Source organism: Mobula hypostoma, chromosome 6 (assembly GCF_963921235.1).
Source record: "Mobula hypostoma chromosome 6, sMobHyp1.1, whole genome shotgun sequence".
NCBI classification, from domain to species: Eukaryota; Metazoa; Chordata; class Chondrichthyes; order Myliobatiformes; family Myliobatidae; genus Mobula; species Mobula hypostoma.
The window spans coordinates 91,411,902-91,429,893 of NC_086102.1; the positions used below are offsets into that span (position 1 = coordinate 91,411,902).

A 17,992-nucleotide genomic window follows, 5' to 3' on the forward strand; every position below is an offset into this window, starting at 1 on the left:
AAATCCAAGCAATACACACAAAATGCTGGAGGAACTCAGCAGGTCAGGCAGCATCTATGGGAAAAAGTACAGCCGAAGTTTTGGGCTGAGACCCTTCGGCAGGACTGGAGAAAAAAAGAAGAGGAGTAGATTTAAAAGGTGGGGGAAGGGGAAGAGAGAAACACAAGGTGATTGGAGAAACCCTATGAGGGAGGGATGAGTAAACAGCTGGGAATTTGATTGATGAAAGAGATACAGGGCTGGAGAAGGGGGAGTCTGATAGATGAGGAGGCCATGGAAGAAAGAAAAATGGGGGTAAGCACCAGAGGGAGGCAATGGGCAAGCAAAACAAGTTTGAATGGCCTTTCAAAGATACTGAATGGCCATACTGCCATATGACCATACGAAGATACTGATACTGATGGTAACGTTAAAATCACAACAGATCCTGATGGCCCATTCCTCTTGGCTACTGAGATCACTGGCGTTGCCCACAGGCTCTACACAAACTCGGAAAAAATTCCATCAGCTTCCGTGCAATCTAGCTCACTGGCTACTTTGTCACGAATGGCATAAAGAACTGGATGGACTTTGCAAAACTTGGGTGTGACATCTTCATCTAACACTATTTTACCCTTGACATGTTTGAGTTTTGAGTTTTTCTGTGCCATCCTTGAGCACTGCTGTGGCGTCATCCAGTACCTTTCACAATTTGTTTTCTGTTGACTATTGCAGAAGATGTGGCATGCAAATGGAGAATGGATCTCCAATCAAGTTGTTGTAGTCTCACCCATTCTTGGCCCCACGATGCTGGCCCTTCTGTTTTAACCACATAGAAGCCCAATGTGGCTTGTTGATTGTTGTCTTTCATTGTTACAAAAATAATCCCCAAAGGAGTTATTTTTTTCTCCATTATAAATTCTTAGCTGGATATCTGCATCTGCACTCTGGCAGAAAGATATGGACCAGTTGCACCAAGGCTGCCCAAGCACTCAGTGTTACCTGGATGACATCATTGTTACCAGTAAGGATGACAAGGAACGCCTCCGAAATGTCAAGACAGTGTTAAAAATATTAGAAGATTATGGGCTCAGAGCACGATACAACAAGTGTGAATTCTTTAGATCAAACATTATTGTGGTTATACCATTGATGCACAAAGATTACACAAGTATGATGAGAAAATTCAAACAGCAGTGGATGCCCCAAGGCCAAAGGACGTATCACAGTTGTGGTCGTTTTCAGGATTTGTCAATTACTATACCAGCTCCTGCCAAACCTGAGTACTGTGCTCCACCCTTTGAACTGGTGACTGCAGCTGGAGAAGAAATGGCAGCTGGCAAAGCAGTGTGAGATGGCTTTCCAAAAGGCAATGAAATTGATGATGGCTGACACTGCACTCAAATATTATGATCCACATTGTTCAATGAAGCTTGCCTGTTTTACCTTGCCTTATAGCATAAGTGCAGTCATGTCTGATGTTATGAATGATGCAAGTGAACACCTTTGCATCACATTCCCTTACCACTGCCGAGAAAAATTAAGCACAGATTGACAGAGAGGCCTTGAGTCTGGATTGGGGTGTAAACTGTTTCAACCTGTATTTGTATGGGTGAGAGTTTACCCTCATTATTGATCATCAACCACTAGTGTCATTTTCAATCCACAGAAAGGTGTTCCAATTACAGCAACAGCATGAATGCAGAGATGGGCTCTGTTTCCTGGTGAACACAATTACAAGGTCGAATTCAAGATGACAGCTACTCACGGAAATGCTGCTGGATTGTCCTGTTTACCCTTGGAAAAGGAAGTGCCTGAAAAATTTACAAAGGAGGACACTCCTATTGATGTATTCCCTCCAATGCAAATCGAAAATCTCCCTATTACATCAGAAATGAACAAAGGGAAAGCAGAAAACAGCCCACACTTTCTCAGGTCTAAAATGGCCACCAAAAAATGGCTGGAATGTGTAGCAGCAGTTCCATTTCTCCCATTTTTACCACCACTGGGATGAACTTGCCCTTGAATGGGGTTGCCTTATGTGAGGATTGTGAATTGTTGTGCTGTCCAAGCTGAGAACTAAAGGGTTGGAGGAGCTACATGCTCATCATCTACGTATGTTCAAAATGAAAGCATTGGCTCAAACCTTTGTCTGGTAGTCTAGGATAGATCAGTAAACCAAGCAACTTGCCATGCAATGTTCAGGATGCCAACATGTCCAGAAGATGCCAAGAGCAGTGTCTCTCCATCCCTGGCCTGCATTGCCCTGGCAAAGGATTCATGTGGATTTTGCCAGACCATTCATGGGCCCAAATTTCTTAGTAGTAGTGGATGTAGCTACAACGTGGCCACAACTATTCCCAATTTCTTCCACTACAGTCTCACACACTGTTGATGTGTTGAGAAACCTCTTTTCAAAGACTGGTGTTCCAGAGCACTTATTCAGTGATAATGGACCACAGTTTATTGAGGAAAAGTTTCAGGCATTTCTGAAAAAGAATGGAATAAGACATACTACATCTGCACTATACCACCCAGCTACAAATGGCTTGGCAGAAAAGTTTGTTCAGAGTTTAAAGAACACACTGTGAGCATTGTCAAAGGAGCACACTATACTAACACTGAATCGAAGCTCGCCAATTTTTCATTTGCATATTGCAATACTGCACACTCCACAACCAACTTGGCACTGGCTGTGCTGTTCCTGGGTAGTTCCCTGCACTCAAGGTTGTATCTCCTCAAACCCAATCTCAGAAGGAATATGCAGGACAAACAGCTGAGACAAATTGAGGACTTCTCAAACCATGAGTTTCAATGTTTCATTCCTAGGTAAGCAATCCTGGCAACAGATTGCAGAGGTGATCAAAAGTGGGTACTTGGGAAGATTAAGGACAGAACTAGACACGAGGAGATCTGCAGATGCTGGAAGTTCAAGCATCACACACAAAAAATGCTGGTGGAACGCAGCAGGCCAGGCAGCATCTATAGGAAGAGGTACAGTCAACGTTTTGGGCCGGGACCCTTCGTCAGGACTAACTGAAAGAAGAGATAGTGAGAGATTTGAGAGGGGGAGGGGGAGATCCGAAATGATAGGAGAAGACAGGAGGGGAGGAGTGGATCGAAGAGCTGGAAAGTTGATTCGCAGAAGGGATACCAGGCTGGAGAAGGGAGAGGATTATGGGACGGGAAGCCTGGGGAGAAAGAGAAATGGGGAGGGGAGCCTGGAGGGTGGAGAGCAGGCAAGGAGTTATAGTGAGAGGGACAGAGGGAGAAAAGAAAGAGAGAGAAAAAAAGGGGGGGGGGAAATACATAAAAAAATATATTAAATAAATAAATAAGGGATGGGGTGTGAAGGGGAGGAGGGGCATTAACGGAAGTTAGAGAAGTCAATATTCATGCCATCAGGTTGGAGGCTACCTAGACGGAATATAAGGTGTTGTTCCTCCAACCTGAGTGTGGCTTCATCTTGACAGTAGAGGAGGCCGTGGATAGACGTATCAGAATGGGATGTGGAATTAAAATGTGTGGCCACTGGGAAATCCTGCTTTCCCTGGCGGACAGAGCGTGGGTGTTCAGCGGAACAGTCTCCCAGTCTGCGTCGGGTCTCGCCAATATATAGAAGGCCTCACCGGGAGCACCGGACACAGTATATCACCCCAGCCGACTCACAGGTGAAATGTCGCCTCACCTGGAAGGACTATCTGGGGCCCTGAATGGTGGTGAGGGGAGGAAGTGTAAGGGCATGTGTAGCACTTTTTCCGCTTACAAGGATAAGTGCTGAGAGGGAGATCAGTGGGGAGGGATGGGGGGGAACGAATGGACAAGGGAGTCACGTAGGGAGCAATCCCTGCGGAAAGCAGAAGGGGGGGGGAATAAAGATGTGCTTGTTGGTGGGATCCCGTTGGAGGTGGCGGAAGTTACGGAGAATTGTATGTTGGACCCAGAGGCTGAGGGGTGGTAGGTTCAGACAAGAGGAACCCTATTCCTAGTGGGGTGGTGGGAGGATGGGGTGAGAGCGGATGTGCGTGAAATGGGAGAGGTGTGTTTGAGAACAGAGTTGATGGTGGAGGAAGGGAAGCCTCTTTCTTTAAAAAAGCGAGGACATCTCCCTCGTCTGGAATGAAAAGCCTCATCCTGAGAGCAGATACGGTGGAGATGGAGGAATTGCGAGAAGGGAATGGCATTTTTGCAAGAGACAGAGTGGGAAGAGGAATAGTCCAGGTAGCTGTGAGAGTCCGTAAGCTTATAGTAGACATCAGTAGATAAGCTGTCTCCAGAGATAGAGATAGAGACAGAAAGATCTAGAAAGGGGAGGGAGGTGTTGGAAATGGACCAGGTAAACTTGAGGGCAGGGTGAAAGTTGGAGGCAAAGTTAATGAAGTCAACGAGCTCAGCATGCGTGCAGGAAGCAGCACCAATGCAGTCGTCAATGTAGCGAAGGAGAAGAGGGGGACAGATACCAGTACAGGCTTGGAACATGGATTGTTCCACAAAGCCAGTGAAAAGGTAAGCATAGCTGGGACCCATAGGGGTGCCCATGGCTACACCTTTGGTTTGGAGGAAGTGGGAGCAGCCAAAGGAGAAATCGTTAAGAATAAGGACTAATTCCACTAGACAGAGCAGAGTGGTGATAGAGGGATATATTGGGAAGATATATTCTATATATTGGCGAGAACTGACACAGGCTGGGAGACAGTTTCGCTGAACAACTACGCTCTGTCCGCCAGGGAAAGCAAGATCTCCCAGTGGCCACACATTTTAATTCCACGACCCATTCCCATTCTGATAATCCTATCCACGGCCTCCTCTACTGTCAAGATGAAGCCACACTCAGGTTGGAGGAACAACACCTTATATTCCGTCTGGGTAGCCTCCAACCTGATGGCATGAATATTGACTTCTCTAACTTCCGTTAATGCCCCTCCTCCCCTTCACACCCCATCCCTTATTTATTTATTTAATATATTTTTAATGTATTTTTTATTCCCCCCCCTTTTTTTCTCTCTCTCTTTTCTCCCTCTGTCCCTCTCACTATAACTCCTTGCCTGCTTTCCACCCTCCGGGCTCCCCTCCTCCCTTCTCTTTCTCCCCAGGCTTCCCATCCCATGATTCTCTCAACTTTCCAGCTCTTAGATCCACTCCTCCCCTCCTGTCTTCTCCTAAGATTTCAGATCTCCCCCTCCCCCTCCTACTTTCAAATCTCTTACTATCTGTTCTTTCAGTTAGTCCTGCTGAAGGGTCCCGGCCTGAAACGTCGACTGTACCTCTTCCTATAGATGCTGCCTGACCTGCTGCGCTCCACCAGCATTTTTTGTGTATGTTGCTTAAGGACAGAACTGGACCATTCTACATTGAGGAGATTGCATCTGATGGCATCTGGAGGTGACACTTGATTAGTTGAGGAAAGCAGAGTCAATTGTTAGAGAAGAAAGTTGTCCAGAATTGTCAGAACCACTTCCTGCAGTCCCAGAATCAACTACAGCCACCATGGAGGAGGGCTCAGAACATAAGAGTGTTTCACAGCCACAAGTTTTTCCTGCCAAACAGTGTGACTCCGATCCTAATGGGGTAAGAAATCCTCCACAGAAACCCAGGCCTAAATGGGTCAATTCAAAATTTACTGTGTTGTAGATGTCTAAGTTTATAGCTAAGCAGGAAGGAATGTTGTTTATTTAATATTTCAGTAATATTTGAATAATATTGTAAATATATGATTTGATTAAGCATTCTTTGTTGTTTACATAATTAATCACAGCTTATATTTAAAAATACATGAATGGCATACATCATCACACCACGACATTCGGGACTCACTGAAGTAAAAACAAACTAGTCACGTTCATCGAGGCTCCTGTATTTTCCTTTCAATTAGTTTCTACAGTTACAAAGTGTAACAAGAAGGACTTGAAAGGACAATCTATGAGGTGAGATTGTACCTCTGAATTATAGCTGGCACTATAGCTTACCAAAGCAACATATTGAATAGCAGACTACATGGATGAGATTGTTCATCTAATGCTAATAAAGCTCAACTGAGTATTTTTACAAACCGTAGAACTTTGGCGTTGTGCAATACTAAAATATGTTAGCACTCAATCTTGAAGGATCAGGAATATCTTTCCAACTCCAGATAGCATGCAATTTGATGTTGCGGCGTTTGCTAAGCTTGGCAATTAGCTTGCAAATTCTTCATCACCAGTTCAGGTGACACCTTCTGTCCATTTTTGTTGGTGTTTCACTCTGGGAGTGCTGCCCTCCCCCCCCCCACTCCTTTGCTTGCATTGGTCCTAATTGGCTACCTCTTCAGTTGACCTTCAAATTCTACTGGCTTACATTTCTTTGGCGCTTAGGGGTTCGTAGATGGCATCTATTTTGATATGTTTGTTTACAAAGTTATCAGAAGAGAACCATGCTTCTAAAAATTCTTCTGCTTGCTTCATGTTTGATGTGCCAGAACTTCTGTCGTGTCCCAGTTAAGGTGGTGGTCTTGGTCTTCATGTACCGAGAACAACGACAGTAGATCATGCCTCTGCACTGCCAGTTTGTGATCCTGATCAGGTCTGAGGCAAGCGAATGGGGGGGGGGGGTGGTGTGCTATATAAATGCGAACCCTCCCAGAGAGAAACACCAACAACTGCGCTCTGAAGATGTCATCTCGACCGGTGATGAAGTGCCTCTGAGCTAATTGCCAAGCTTGGTGAACACCGCAACATCAAACGCTTCAACTCAAGCTACCAATATTCACCACCATCCTAAGCAAGCAGCTTGTATGTGAGGTGCCTGGTGCCTTTGCCTTTCTGGTGCTAAGAGTTACAGGTTTAGAAATTGCTGACTATCTGGAGTACATTTGGTCAATGGTACATTTATTCGTCTCTGTAGGTTGGTAGTGGAGGGAATGAATATTTAGGCTGGATGATGGAGTGCTGATCAAGCAGTTGCTTAGCCCTGGAATGTATTGGGATACTTCAGAATTGTTTGTGCTGCATTCATCCTGACAACTAGGTTATGTTCCTGACTTCTACTTTGTAGATTGTGGGAGGGTGTTGGAGAAGTGCCCACTCTATGAGTTCTTGTAGTTATAGTGTTTTATTTGGCTGGTCTATTTCAGTTTCCGGTCAATCGTGACCCCCAGGATAATATTGGTAAATATCTCGGTGATGGTAATGCCATTTAATGTCATGGTTAGAATTTCCATTTGGACATGATCATAGCTTGAAACTTCTGTGACACAAGTGCTACACTGCTTTTTGACCACCAGTTTAACTGGCAGCGCATTCCACTGAGCAGTGCAAGAAGTCAATATTAGAGAAACACTGAGACTTAGATTAGATGTGAGGCTGTTGGCCATTTGCTGATCAGGCTGAGATCAGCCAACACTATCAAACTATTGAATACAGAGATTTTTTTTGTCTACACTGGGTCTTTGATACTTGAATAAACAAATGGAACCATTGTGGAAATTCTAGTAATCACTTATACTTAGTTACGGTATTTATTTCTGGGTCTGTTTATTCCATGGTCTTGGGTTTTAATGGAGTTTAGCAGTATGCACAGCACTGTCATCTGGTGAAGGGGGGTGAAATTATATTGCCCGAAGATTAGAAATTCTATAATGTTGCACCATATGTGCTAATTTTGTTAAGTTTGCTAGCAATGAGAGAAGATAGAATGCAAAAACTTCCTCTTTAACCCTATAGAAACATAGAAACATAGAAATTAGGTGCAGGAGTAGGCCATTCGGCCCTTCGAGCCTGCACCGCCATTTATTATGATCATGGCTGATCATCCAACTCAGAACCCTGCACCAGCCTTCCCTCCATACCCCCTGATCCCCGTAGCCACAAGGGCCATATCTAACTCCCTCTTAAATATAGCCAATGAACTGGCCTCAACTGTTTCCTGTGGCAGAGAATTCCACAGATTCACCACTCTCTGTGTGAAGAAGTTTTTCCTAATCTCGGTCCTAAAAGGCTTCCCCTTTATCCTCAAACTGTGACCCCTCGTTCTGGACTTCCCCAACATCGGGAACAATCTTCCTGCATCTAGCCTGTCCAATCCCTTTAGGATTTTATACGTTTCAATCAGATCCCCCCTCAATCTTCTAAATTCCAACGAGTACAAGCCTAGTTCATCCAGTCTTTCTTCATATGAAAGTCCTGCCATCCCAGGAATCAATCTGGTGAACCTTCTTTGTACTCCCTCTATGGCAAGGATGTCTTTCCTCAGATTAGGGGACCAAAACTGCACACAATACTCCAGGTGTGGTCTCACCAAGGCCTTGTACAACTGCAGTAGTACCTCCCTGCTCCTGTACTCGAATCCTCTCGCTATAAATGCCAGCATACCATTCGCCTTTTTCACCGCCTGCTGTACCTGCATGCCCACTTTCAATGACTGGTGTATAATGACACCCAGGTCTTGTTGCACCTCCCCTTTTCCTAATCAGCCACCATTCAGATAATAATCTGTTTTCCTATTTTTGCCACCAAAGTGGATAACCTCACATTTATCCACATTAACTTGCATCTGCCATCAATTTGCCCACTCACCCAACCTATCCAAGTCACCCTGCATCCTCTTAGCATCCTCCTCACAGCTAACACTGCCGCCCAGCTTCGTGTCATCCGCAAACTTGGAGATGCTGCATTTAATTCCCTCGTCCAAGTCATTAATATATATTGTAAACAACTGGGGTCCCAGCACTGAGCCTTGCGGTACCCCACTAGTCGCTGCCTGCCGTTCTGAAAAGGTCCCGTTTATTCCCACTCTTTGTTTCCTGTCTGCTAACCAATTCTCTATCCACATCAATACCTTACCCCCAATACCATGTGCTTTAAGTTTGCACACTAATCTCCTGTGTGGGACCTTGTCAAAAGCCTTTTGAAAATCCAAATATACCACATCCACTGGTTCTCCCCTATCCACTCTACTAGTTACATCCTCAAAAAATTCTATGAGATTCGTCAGACATGATTTTCCTTTCACAAATCCATGCTGACCTTGTCCGATGATTTCACTGCTTTCCAAATGTGCTGTTATCACATCTTTGATAACTGACTCCAGCAGTTTCCCCACCACTGACGTTAGGCTAACCGGTCTATAATTCCCCGGTTTCTCTCTCCCTCCTTTTTTAAAAAGTGGGGTTACATTAGCCACGCTCCAATCCTCAGGAACTAGTCCAGAATCTAAAGAGTTTTGAAAACTTATCACTAATGCATCCACTATTTCTTGGGCTACTTCCTTAAGCACTCTGGGATGCAGACCATCTGGCCCTGAGGATTTATCTGCCTTTAATCCCTTCAATTTACTTAACACCACTTCCCTACTAACATGTATTTCGCTCAGTTCCTCCATCTCACTGGACCCTCTGTCCCCTACTATTTCTGGAAGATTATTTATGTCCTCCTTAGTGAAGACAGAACCAAAGTAATTATTCAATTGGTCAGCCATGTCCTTGCTCCCCATAATCAATTCACCTGTTTCTGTCTGTAGGGGAACTACATTTGTCTTTACCAGTCTTTTCCTTTTTACATATCTATAAAAGCTTTTACAGTCAGTTTTTATGTTCCCTGCCAGTTTTCTCTCATAATCTTTTTTCCCCTTCCTAATTAAGCCCTTTGTCCTCCTCTGCTGAACTCTGAATATCTCCCAGTCCTCAGGTGAGCCACTTTTTCTGGCTAATTTGTATGCTTCTTCTTTGGAATTGATACTATCCCTAATTTCTCTTGTCAGCCATGGGTGCACTACCTTCCTTGACTTATTCTTTTGCCAAACTGGGATGAATGGGAATGGATATGGATACCAGCATTTGTTTTTGCTCCCTAGAATTATCCTGTGAGTTGTTTATAAAATTATGAGAGGCAGAAAGTCAGAATCTTTTCCCTAGGTTTGAAATATCTAATATGAGAGGTCATGCGCTTAGGGTGGGGAGGAGGTGGTGAAGTTTAAAGGAGACATGCAAGGCAAATTTTTTGCACAGAGTGCTAGGTGCTTAGAATGGGCTGCTTGGGGTAATGTTGGAAAGAAATATGATAAGGGCATTGAAGAGGATGTTAGATAGGCATATGAATAAGCAGGGAATATAGGCATTTAGATCACATGGAGGCAGAAATTCTTTCGTTTAACATAGTAATGTACACAGCATAGACATCATGGGCCAAAGGGCCTGTTCCTACAGTGTACTGATCCATGTACCCTTGTACCTATCAAATCCCCTCTCTCTGGCATTGTCCCAATCATGGATGATCATTTGGCCACCCCTTTGCCTCAGCCACTCATACGGTGACATCCTCATCATTCTCAGTGTTCTAAGATGTAGTCCATTGTAAGGTTTTGATGTACTAATGCATAGCATTCCTCCAAATGTCACTGATGGTTACATAGTATCTATCCAGTTTCGAAATATTAATTCTGTTCCACATTTCATATATGCGACCGAGCATACTGAGAATCTTCAGCATTTTTCTTTTTTTTAATTGTGAATACAGTATGTAGCTGCTGTTGGCAGTTTCTAAGGCTCTTGTATAGTGTATGTTTTGCATACAATGTTGTTTTTTTTCCTTTCAATTGGAAATTTTTGCTCAAGCTTCATTCATTGCCTGCTCACTTTTTAAAAACCGACAAAATGCCAAGAGGAGGACTCAAGAAGGCCTTTTACATTTGGGTGGCTATAACTCGTGAGATGTCGCACCAGTGTCAGTGGACTGGATGAGTGGAATAAGTTTCCTAATGTTATAAAACTCTAACTGGCATTGCAGCTGTGGAGAAGTTGCAGGGAATGTCAGGGCAATTCCGAAAAGAGAAATTGGGCTCTTGAGAGTCCTGGGTATCCTCATTCATTCATATCAGGAGAGGTTGGTCAGACTTGGATCATTTTCTCTGGAGTGTCGAAGGTCGAGGGGAGACCTGTTAGAAGTTATGAGGAAATTGTGAAGGACGTAGAGGTTTAAAGCGACGGGAAAAATTGAAGGGAGATTTGGGGAACAAGATTTTATACAATGTTGTGACAGGTACCCATGGAATACACTGCCAGGGTGCTGGTGGAAGCAGGAATGATACTTGCATTTAAAAGGTATCTAGACAGACACGAACATGAATATAAATTAGGGGTATTGATCATGCTTAGGTAAGTGAAATTAGTTTAATTTGGCTTCATGTTTAGCACAGGCATCGTGGGTTGAAGCGCCCAACGTTTTGATATACAAGATTGATTCCTGGGGTAAACAACAGGAATTCTGCAGATACTGGAAATTCAAGCAACACACATAAAAATTGCTGGTGAATACAGCAGGCCAGGCAGCACCTCTTCCTCGAGATGCTGCCTGGCCTGCTGCGTTCACCAGCAATTTTTATGTGTGTTGCTTGATTCCTGGGGTAGCAGGTTTGTTAAATTAGGAGAGATTAAGCTGCCTTCAACTGTACACAATAGTATTTGAAAGCATGAGATGCATTTATATGGACATGAGATATTAACTTTGTTTTTCCATACATGCTGCCTGATCTACCGAGTATTTTTCCTTTTTATTGTAGATATAGAGCTGCTGTTGGCAGTTAGTGAGATTCATATGTGGTTATGTTTTGGTACAATCACTTAGTTTTATTTCCAATTAATTGCTCATTTAAATAGACAAAATTCTTATGAGGTTTGGCAGAGTGGATGTAGATTTGATATATTTCCCGTTGGAATGTCTTGAACTGGGGTCAGTCACAAATTGAAGGGTCAGTATTGAAAGCTGAGTTGAGAAGAAATTGCTTTGGAATTCACTACTCAAGAGTGCTGTGAAGTTTATTCACTAAGTATATTCAAATCAGAGATTTATACATTTGTAGTTATATTAAGAGAATCAAGAATCTAGGGTTTCACTGTAGGAAAATGGAGCAGAGGTAAATGATCAGTGATGAACTTATTTGAATATAAGAACAGGCATGAAGGGCTGAATGGCTTGCTCCTCTATTTATGTTTATACTTTCTCATCTTTTTTTCTCTGGAAAGTGTGCTGTTCGTGCTGCAACTGAAGGAAGAATCTTAGTGCTGGAAGGATTGGAGAAAGCTGAACGCAACGTTCTACCCGTATTGAACAATCTTTTGGAAAACAGAGAGATGCAGCTGGAAGATGGGAGGTTTCTTATGTCTGCAGAACGCTATGACAAACTACTGAAGGTAATTGGAAAGAGTATTAATCTCAAAGAATGGAGAAATAGCATGTCCTCAGCTTTTCCTACCTTTGAAGTTGCTGAGCTCTCAAATAACATTAAGCTGATCAGTGGCCTGTTATTCGTCATGCCATTGAATCTAATCTACCGTATCGAAGTGCTGCAGGTCTCATCCTTCACCACCTAGGCTCTCTTGTCTAAAGTTCGGTTCTTGTTCTGTTACATTTACTATCCCATTACTTCCCCTTTGTGTTTTTGCATGATATCTGCCATCCACCTTGACCCTCCTCAGGGTACAAGGATGTGGTAGTAGCAGTTAAGAAGGTTTGAGGTTTATATCCTGTCTTGTACTTGTCTCCTCTTTCTGTTAGATCATGACTATTAAATATTATAACTCCTTTTACCTACACAAGTTCCGTAGCCTTCATGCATATGCCTGTTGAACCTATAATATTCAGCCCTGAGATTCCCAGTTAACCTATCCACCTCTCCTATGCCCCATCTGAGAGTTCCAGATCTGTATTGTGTATGACGAAGTGGTTCCAGTCTTTGCACAGTGTTCCAGCCCACTATGGAGGAGCTGCTTGTTCCATACTTGTATACCACTGAATTACTGTATTGCCTTTTTTGGCTAGTGTGAACATTGGTGAGATGTAACTGAATCATGTGGACCATAGCTCTACCATATGCAGGAACAAATGCTGCTTTTAATTTTGAAATTACCCATTTAGTTCAATGTACTGATAGGAGGAAGGTAGATTTTTTTTACTGCAATATCAAATATCAACTGAAATAGGGCCAGTGGTTTTAGAATATTCCGTTTGTACTCATAATAGTATCTAACAGGTCAGCCTCCAATATGTAAGGAAAATTACTCAAATATTTTTGTAAAAATATCTAACTTGAAGGTATTGCAGAAAGTGTGAGTATGAAAGAGAATATTTATCAATTAATTGTTCAAAAGACATCAATCTATTTTCTTTAAAAAATCCAAAAAAGAATTAATACCTTTATTTTTCCAAAGTAAAAAAATTGGATCAGTCAAAGAAGGCTTAAAAAAGTAATTTCGGTAAATTAAACTACAAAGTTTAAATTTAAGATTAAAAAATTTGCAGAACTGGAGCCAACTTTGTAAAGAATACTTAATCACAGGATATAGGTTTTTTAGTATTTTTTTCAGTATATTTTCTTTTCTTGCTGGCGGTTTGATGTTTATTTTTAGAAGCTTTTTGTATGACATAGAAACGTAGAAAATAGGTGCAGGAGTAGGCTATTTGGCCCTTCGAGCCTGCACCACCATTCAGTATGATCATGGCTGATCATCCAACTCAGAACCCTGTACCAGCCTTCCCCCCATACCCCCTGATCCCTTTAGCCACAAGGGCCATATCTAACTCCCTCTTAAATATAGCCAATGAACCGGCCTCAACTGTTTCCTGTGGCAGAGAATTCCACAGATTCACCACTCTCTGTGTGAAGAAATCCTAATCTCGGTCCTAAAAGGCTTCCCCTTTATCCTCAGACTGTAACCCCTCGTTCTGGACTTCCCCAACATCGGGAACAATCTTCCTGCATCTAGCCTGTCCAATCCCTTTAGGATTTTATATGTTTCAATCAGATCCCCCCCTCAATCTTCTAAATTCCAACGAGTATAAGCCTAGTCGATCCAGTCTTAAATCGTATGAAAGTCCTGCCATCCCAGGAATCAATCTGGTGAACCTTCTTTGTACTCCCTCTATGGCAAGGATGTCTTTCCTCAGATTAGGGGACCAAAACTTCACACAATACTCCAGGTGTGGTCTCACCAAGGCCTTGTACAACTGCAGTAGTACCTTCCTGTTTCTGTACTCGAATCCTCTTGCTATGAATGCCAGCATACCATTCGCCTTTTTCACCGCCTGCTGTACCCGCATGCCCACTTTCAATGATTGGTGTATAATGACACCCAGGTCTCGTTGCACCTCCCCTTTTCCTAATTGGCCACCATTCAGATAATAATCTGTTTTCCTGTTTTTGCCACCGAAGTGGATAACCTCACATTTATCCACATTAAATTGCAGCTGCCATGAATTTGCCCACTCACCTAACCTATCCAAGTCACCCTGCATCCTCTTAGCATCCTCCACACAGCTAACACTGCCGCCCAGCTTCGTGTCATCCGCAAACTTGGAGGTGCTGCATTTAATTCCCTCATCCAAGTCATTAATATATATTGTAAACAACTGGGGTCCCAGCACTGAGCCTTGCGGTACCCCACTAGTCACTGCCTGCTATTCTGAAAAGGCCCCGTTTATTCCCACTCTTTGCTTCCTGTCTGCCAACCAATTCTCTATCCACATCAATACCCTACCCCCAATACCGTGTGCTTTAAGTTTGCACACTAATCTCCTGTGTGGGACCTTTTCAAAAGCCTTTTGAAAATCCAAATACACCACATCCACTCTACTAGTTACATCCTCAAAAAATTCTACGAGATTCATCAGACATGATTTTCCTTTCACAAATCCATACTGACTTTGTCCGATGATTTCACTGCTTTCCAAATGTGCTGTTATCACATCTTTGATAACTGACTCTAGCATTTTCCCCACCATCGATGTCAGGCTTACCGGTCTATAATTCCCCGGTTTCTCTCTCCCTCCTTTTTTAAAAAGTGGGGTTACATTAGCCACCCTCCAATCCTCAGGAACTAGTCCAGAATCTAAAGAGTTTTGAAAAATTATCACTAATGCATCCACTATTTCTTGGGCTACTTCCTTAAGCACTCTGAGATGCAGACCATCTGGCCCTGAGGATTTATCTGCCTTTAATCCCTTCAATTTACTTAACACCACTTCCCTACTAACATGTATTTCGCTCAGTTCCTCCATCTCACTGGACCCCCTGCCCCCTACTATTTCTGGAAGATTATTTATGTCCTCCTTAGTGAAGACAGAACCAAAGTAGTTATTCAATTGGTCTGCCATGTCCTTGCTCCCCATAATCAATTCACCTGTTTCTGTCTATAGGGGACCTACATTTGTCTTAACGAATCTTTTTCTTTTCACATATCTATAAAAGCTTTTACAGTCAGTTTTTATGTTCCCTGCCAGTTTTCTCTCATAATCTTTTTTCCCCTTCCTAATTAAGCCCTTTGTCCTCCTCTGCTGGACTCTGAATTTCTCCCAGTCCTCAGGTGAGCCACTTTCTCTGGCTAATTTGTATGCTTCTTCTTTGGAATTGATACTATCCCTAATTTCCCTTGTCAGCCACTGGTGCACTACCTTCCTTGATTTATTCTTTTGCCAAACTGGGATGAACAATTGTTGTAGTTCATCCATGCGATCTTTAAATGCTTGCCATTGCATATCCACTGTCAAGCCTTTAAGTGTCATTTGCCAGTCTATCTTAGATAATTCACGTCTCATACCTTCAAAGTTACCCTTCTTTAAGTTCAGATCCTTTGTTTCTGAATTAACTATGTCACTCTCCATCTTAATAAAGAATTCCACCATATTATGGTCACTCTTACCCATGGGGCCTCTCACGACAAGATTGCTAATTAACCCTTCCTTCTTGCTCAATACCCAGTCTAGAATAGCCTGCTATCTAGTTGGTTCCTCGACATGTTGGTTCAAAAAACCATCCCGCATACATTCCAAGAAATCCTCTTCCTCAGCACTCTTACCAATTTGGTTCACCAAATCTATATGTAGATTGAAGTCACCCATTATAACTGCTGTTCCTTTATTGCACACATTTCTAATTTCCTGTTTAACACCATCCCCAACCTCACTACTACTGTTAGGTGGCCTGTGCACAACTCCCACCAGCATTTTCTGCCCCTTAGTGTTACGCAGCTCTATCCATATCGATTCCACATCCTCCCGGCTAATGTCCTTCCTTTCTATTGCGTTAATCTCCTCTCTAACCAGCAGTGCTACCCCACCTCCTTTTCTTTCATGCCTATCCCTCCTGAATATTGAATATCCCTGAATGTTGAGCTCCCATCCCTGGTCACCCTGGAGCCATGTCTCTGTGATCCCAACTATATCATATTCATTAATAACAATCTGCACTTTTAATTCATCCACGTTGTTACGAATGCTCCTTGCATTGACACACAAAGCCTTCAGGCTCGCTTGTACAACACTCTTAGCCCTTATACAATTATGTTGAAAAGTGGCCCTTTTTGATTTTTTGCCCTGGATTTGCCGGCCTGCCTCTTTTACTTTTCACCTTACTACTTTTTGCTTCTATCCTCATTTTACACCCCTCTGTCTCTCTGCACTTGTTCCCATCCCCCTGTTGTGAACTAACTGCCTCTCTCCTCGTCTCTTTAATTTGATTCCCACCCCCCAACCATTCTAGTTTAAAGTCACCTCAGTAACCCTCGCAAATCTCCCCGCCAGGATATTGGTCCCCCTAGGATTCAAGTGTAACCCGTCCTTTTTGAACAGGTTATACCTGCGCCAAAAGAGGTCCCAATGATCCAAAAACTTGAGTCATGACGCATGACTCCGGGGTTGTACACCTAATGGGTTCTTTTTTTTTTCTCACTTTTCTGCTTAGTAGGTTTTTTTTATTATCATAAAAAATTTTTTCAATCTTTAAGATAATGTTTTTTTTGAGGCATTGTAAGTGTTGTTACTTCGATGTACTCATGTTATTTTTCCTGTCTATAACAATAAAAAGATTTGAAAAGAAAGAATATTTTGTTTGGGTAGAATTGAAATGAAATTGTTTTAGAAGATTATTTATGCTTGTAAACCAAATTCTACATCATTATAAAAAGATTTAGTCATTTTGATTCTGTTCTGATTGAAGACCTTTTAAAGAATTTCATTTATATTTGTCTCTTTAAGGTCAGCTTTTAAACTGGCAGGTTTTACATCCAGTGAAAGATTGGTTCTGGTTGCTCGTGAGCCAGTTATTTACCATCACACTGATTCTGATGTTCTGGCTACAGAAACAACTCTTTTCTTTTTCATGTCTTTGGGACATTTTCAGAATGTGACATGTTGGCAAACCTGGCTAAATGAATATCAGTAGGCTTGTGTGCAGTTTACGGAACTGCAAATCCTTGCATGTTTTATTTACTGAGAGCAAAAACTGGTCCTTCCTTCTATCTGCATTGTAATTTTTATTTTAATATTCTGTCAGATACAAATGTGAGCCTCTGTGGGTTTTTTGCAGAAAGAAGCACAGATGAAAGAATGGGGCTACAATATTTCAGCTCTTTTTCTGGCCTCCTTTTTTTATTTGCTCTGTTCTTTTAAACAGCGCCTTCACTTTACCTGTCTGTTTCCTCTCTTTTCTGCCATTTCTCTGACCTGTCCTTCCAACTTCCACTGATGTTCTTTCTCTTTTTCTGATACGTCCTATGTTATTCCACTTCAGTGGGAATATTTGGTGGGAGTGGTTGTTTGGTTGGGGTCTCTTTCTCAGAATCTATCTCTTATCTTTCATATCTGAGCAGAAGGTTTCATTGAGATTAAGGGAGACCCCTTTAAGATTCAGGTTCATTCAATACACTGTTAACAGTTTCCTCCAAATATTTTTGTCAATTTTTGTCACTTCTTGGCTGACATGATCTTTTTTAATGAATAAATATCAGGTCTTGATTTTTTATTAGCCTCAGACGCTTGCCGTAAAGTGAAAACCTGCTAATGTGCCGCACTAAGTATTGCTGCTGCTCCCTCCTTCAGGCCTCATGCTGCTGTGAGCTTCTTGGAAACTGTATATTCATAGTCATGAGCTTCCATATCCACACCTTGTTGCCAGACTCACTGCTAGGAATCCATCTCCTCCCTGTGACCAATCCCCTGAGGCTGGACTATCTCTGAATAGTCACATTTCATATCTACGCTTATTGCCTTCC

At 42.5% G+C, this 17,992-nt stretch overlaps 1 protein-coding gene across 1 annotated transcript in view; it reads left to right on the plus strand.

Moving 5' to 3' along the window:
• vwa8 (von Willebrand factor A domain containing 8) overlaps positions 1-17,992 on the plus strand; it is a 485,234-nt gene that overhangs the window by 98,653 nt on the left and 368,589 nt on the right. Inside the window, exon 5 of the mRNA XM_063051192.1 lies at positions 11,972-12,139. Coding sequence (XP_062907262.1) covers positions 11,972-12,139 — 168 coding nt within the window. The remainder of the gene's footprint in view (positions 1-11,971; positions 12,140-17,992) is intronic.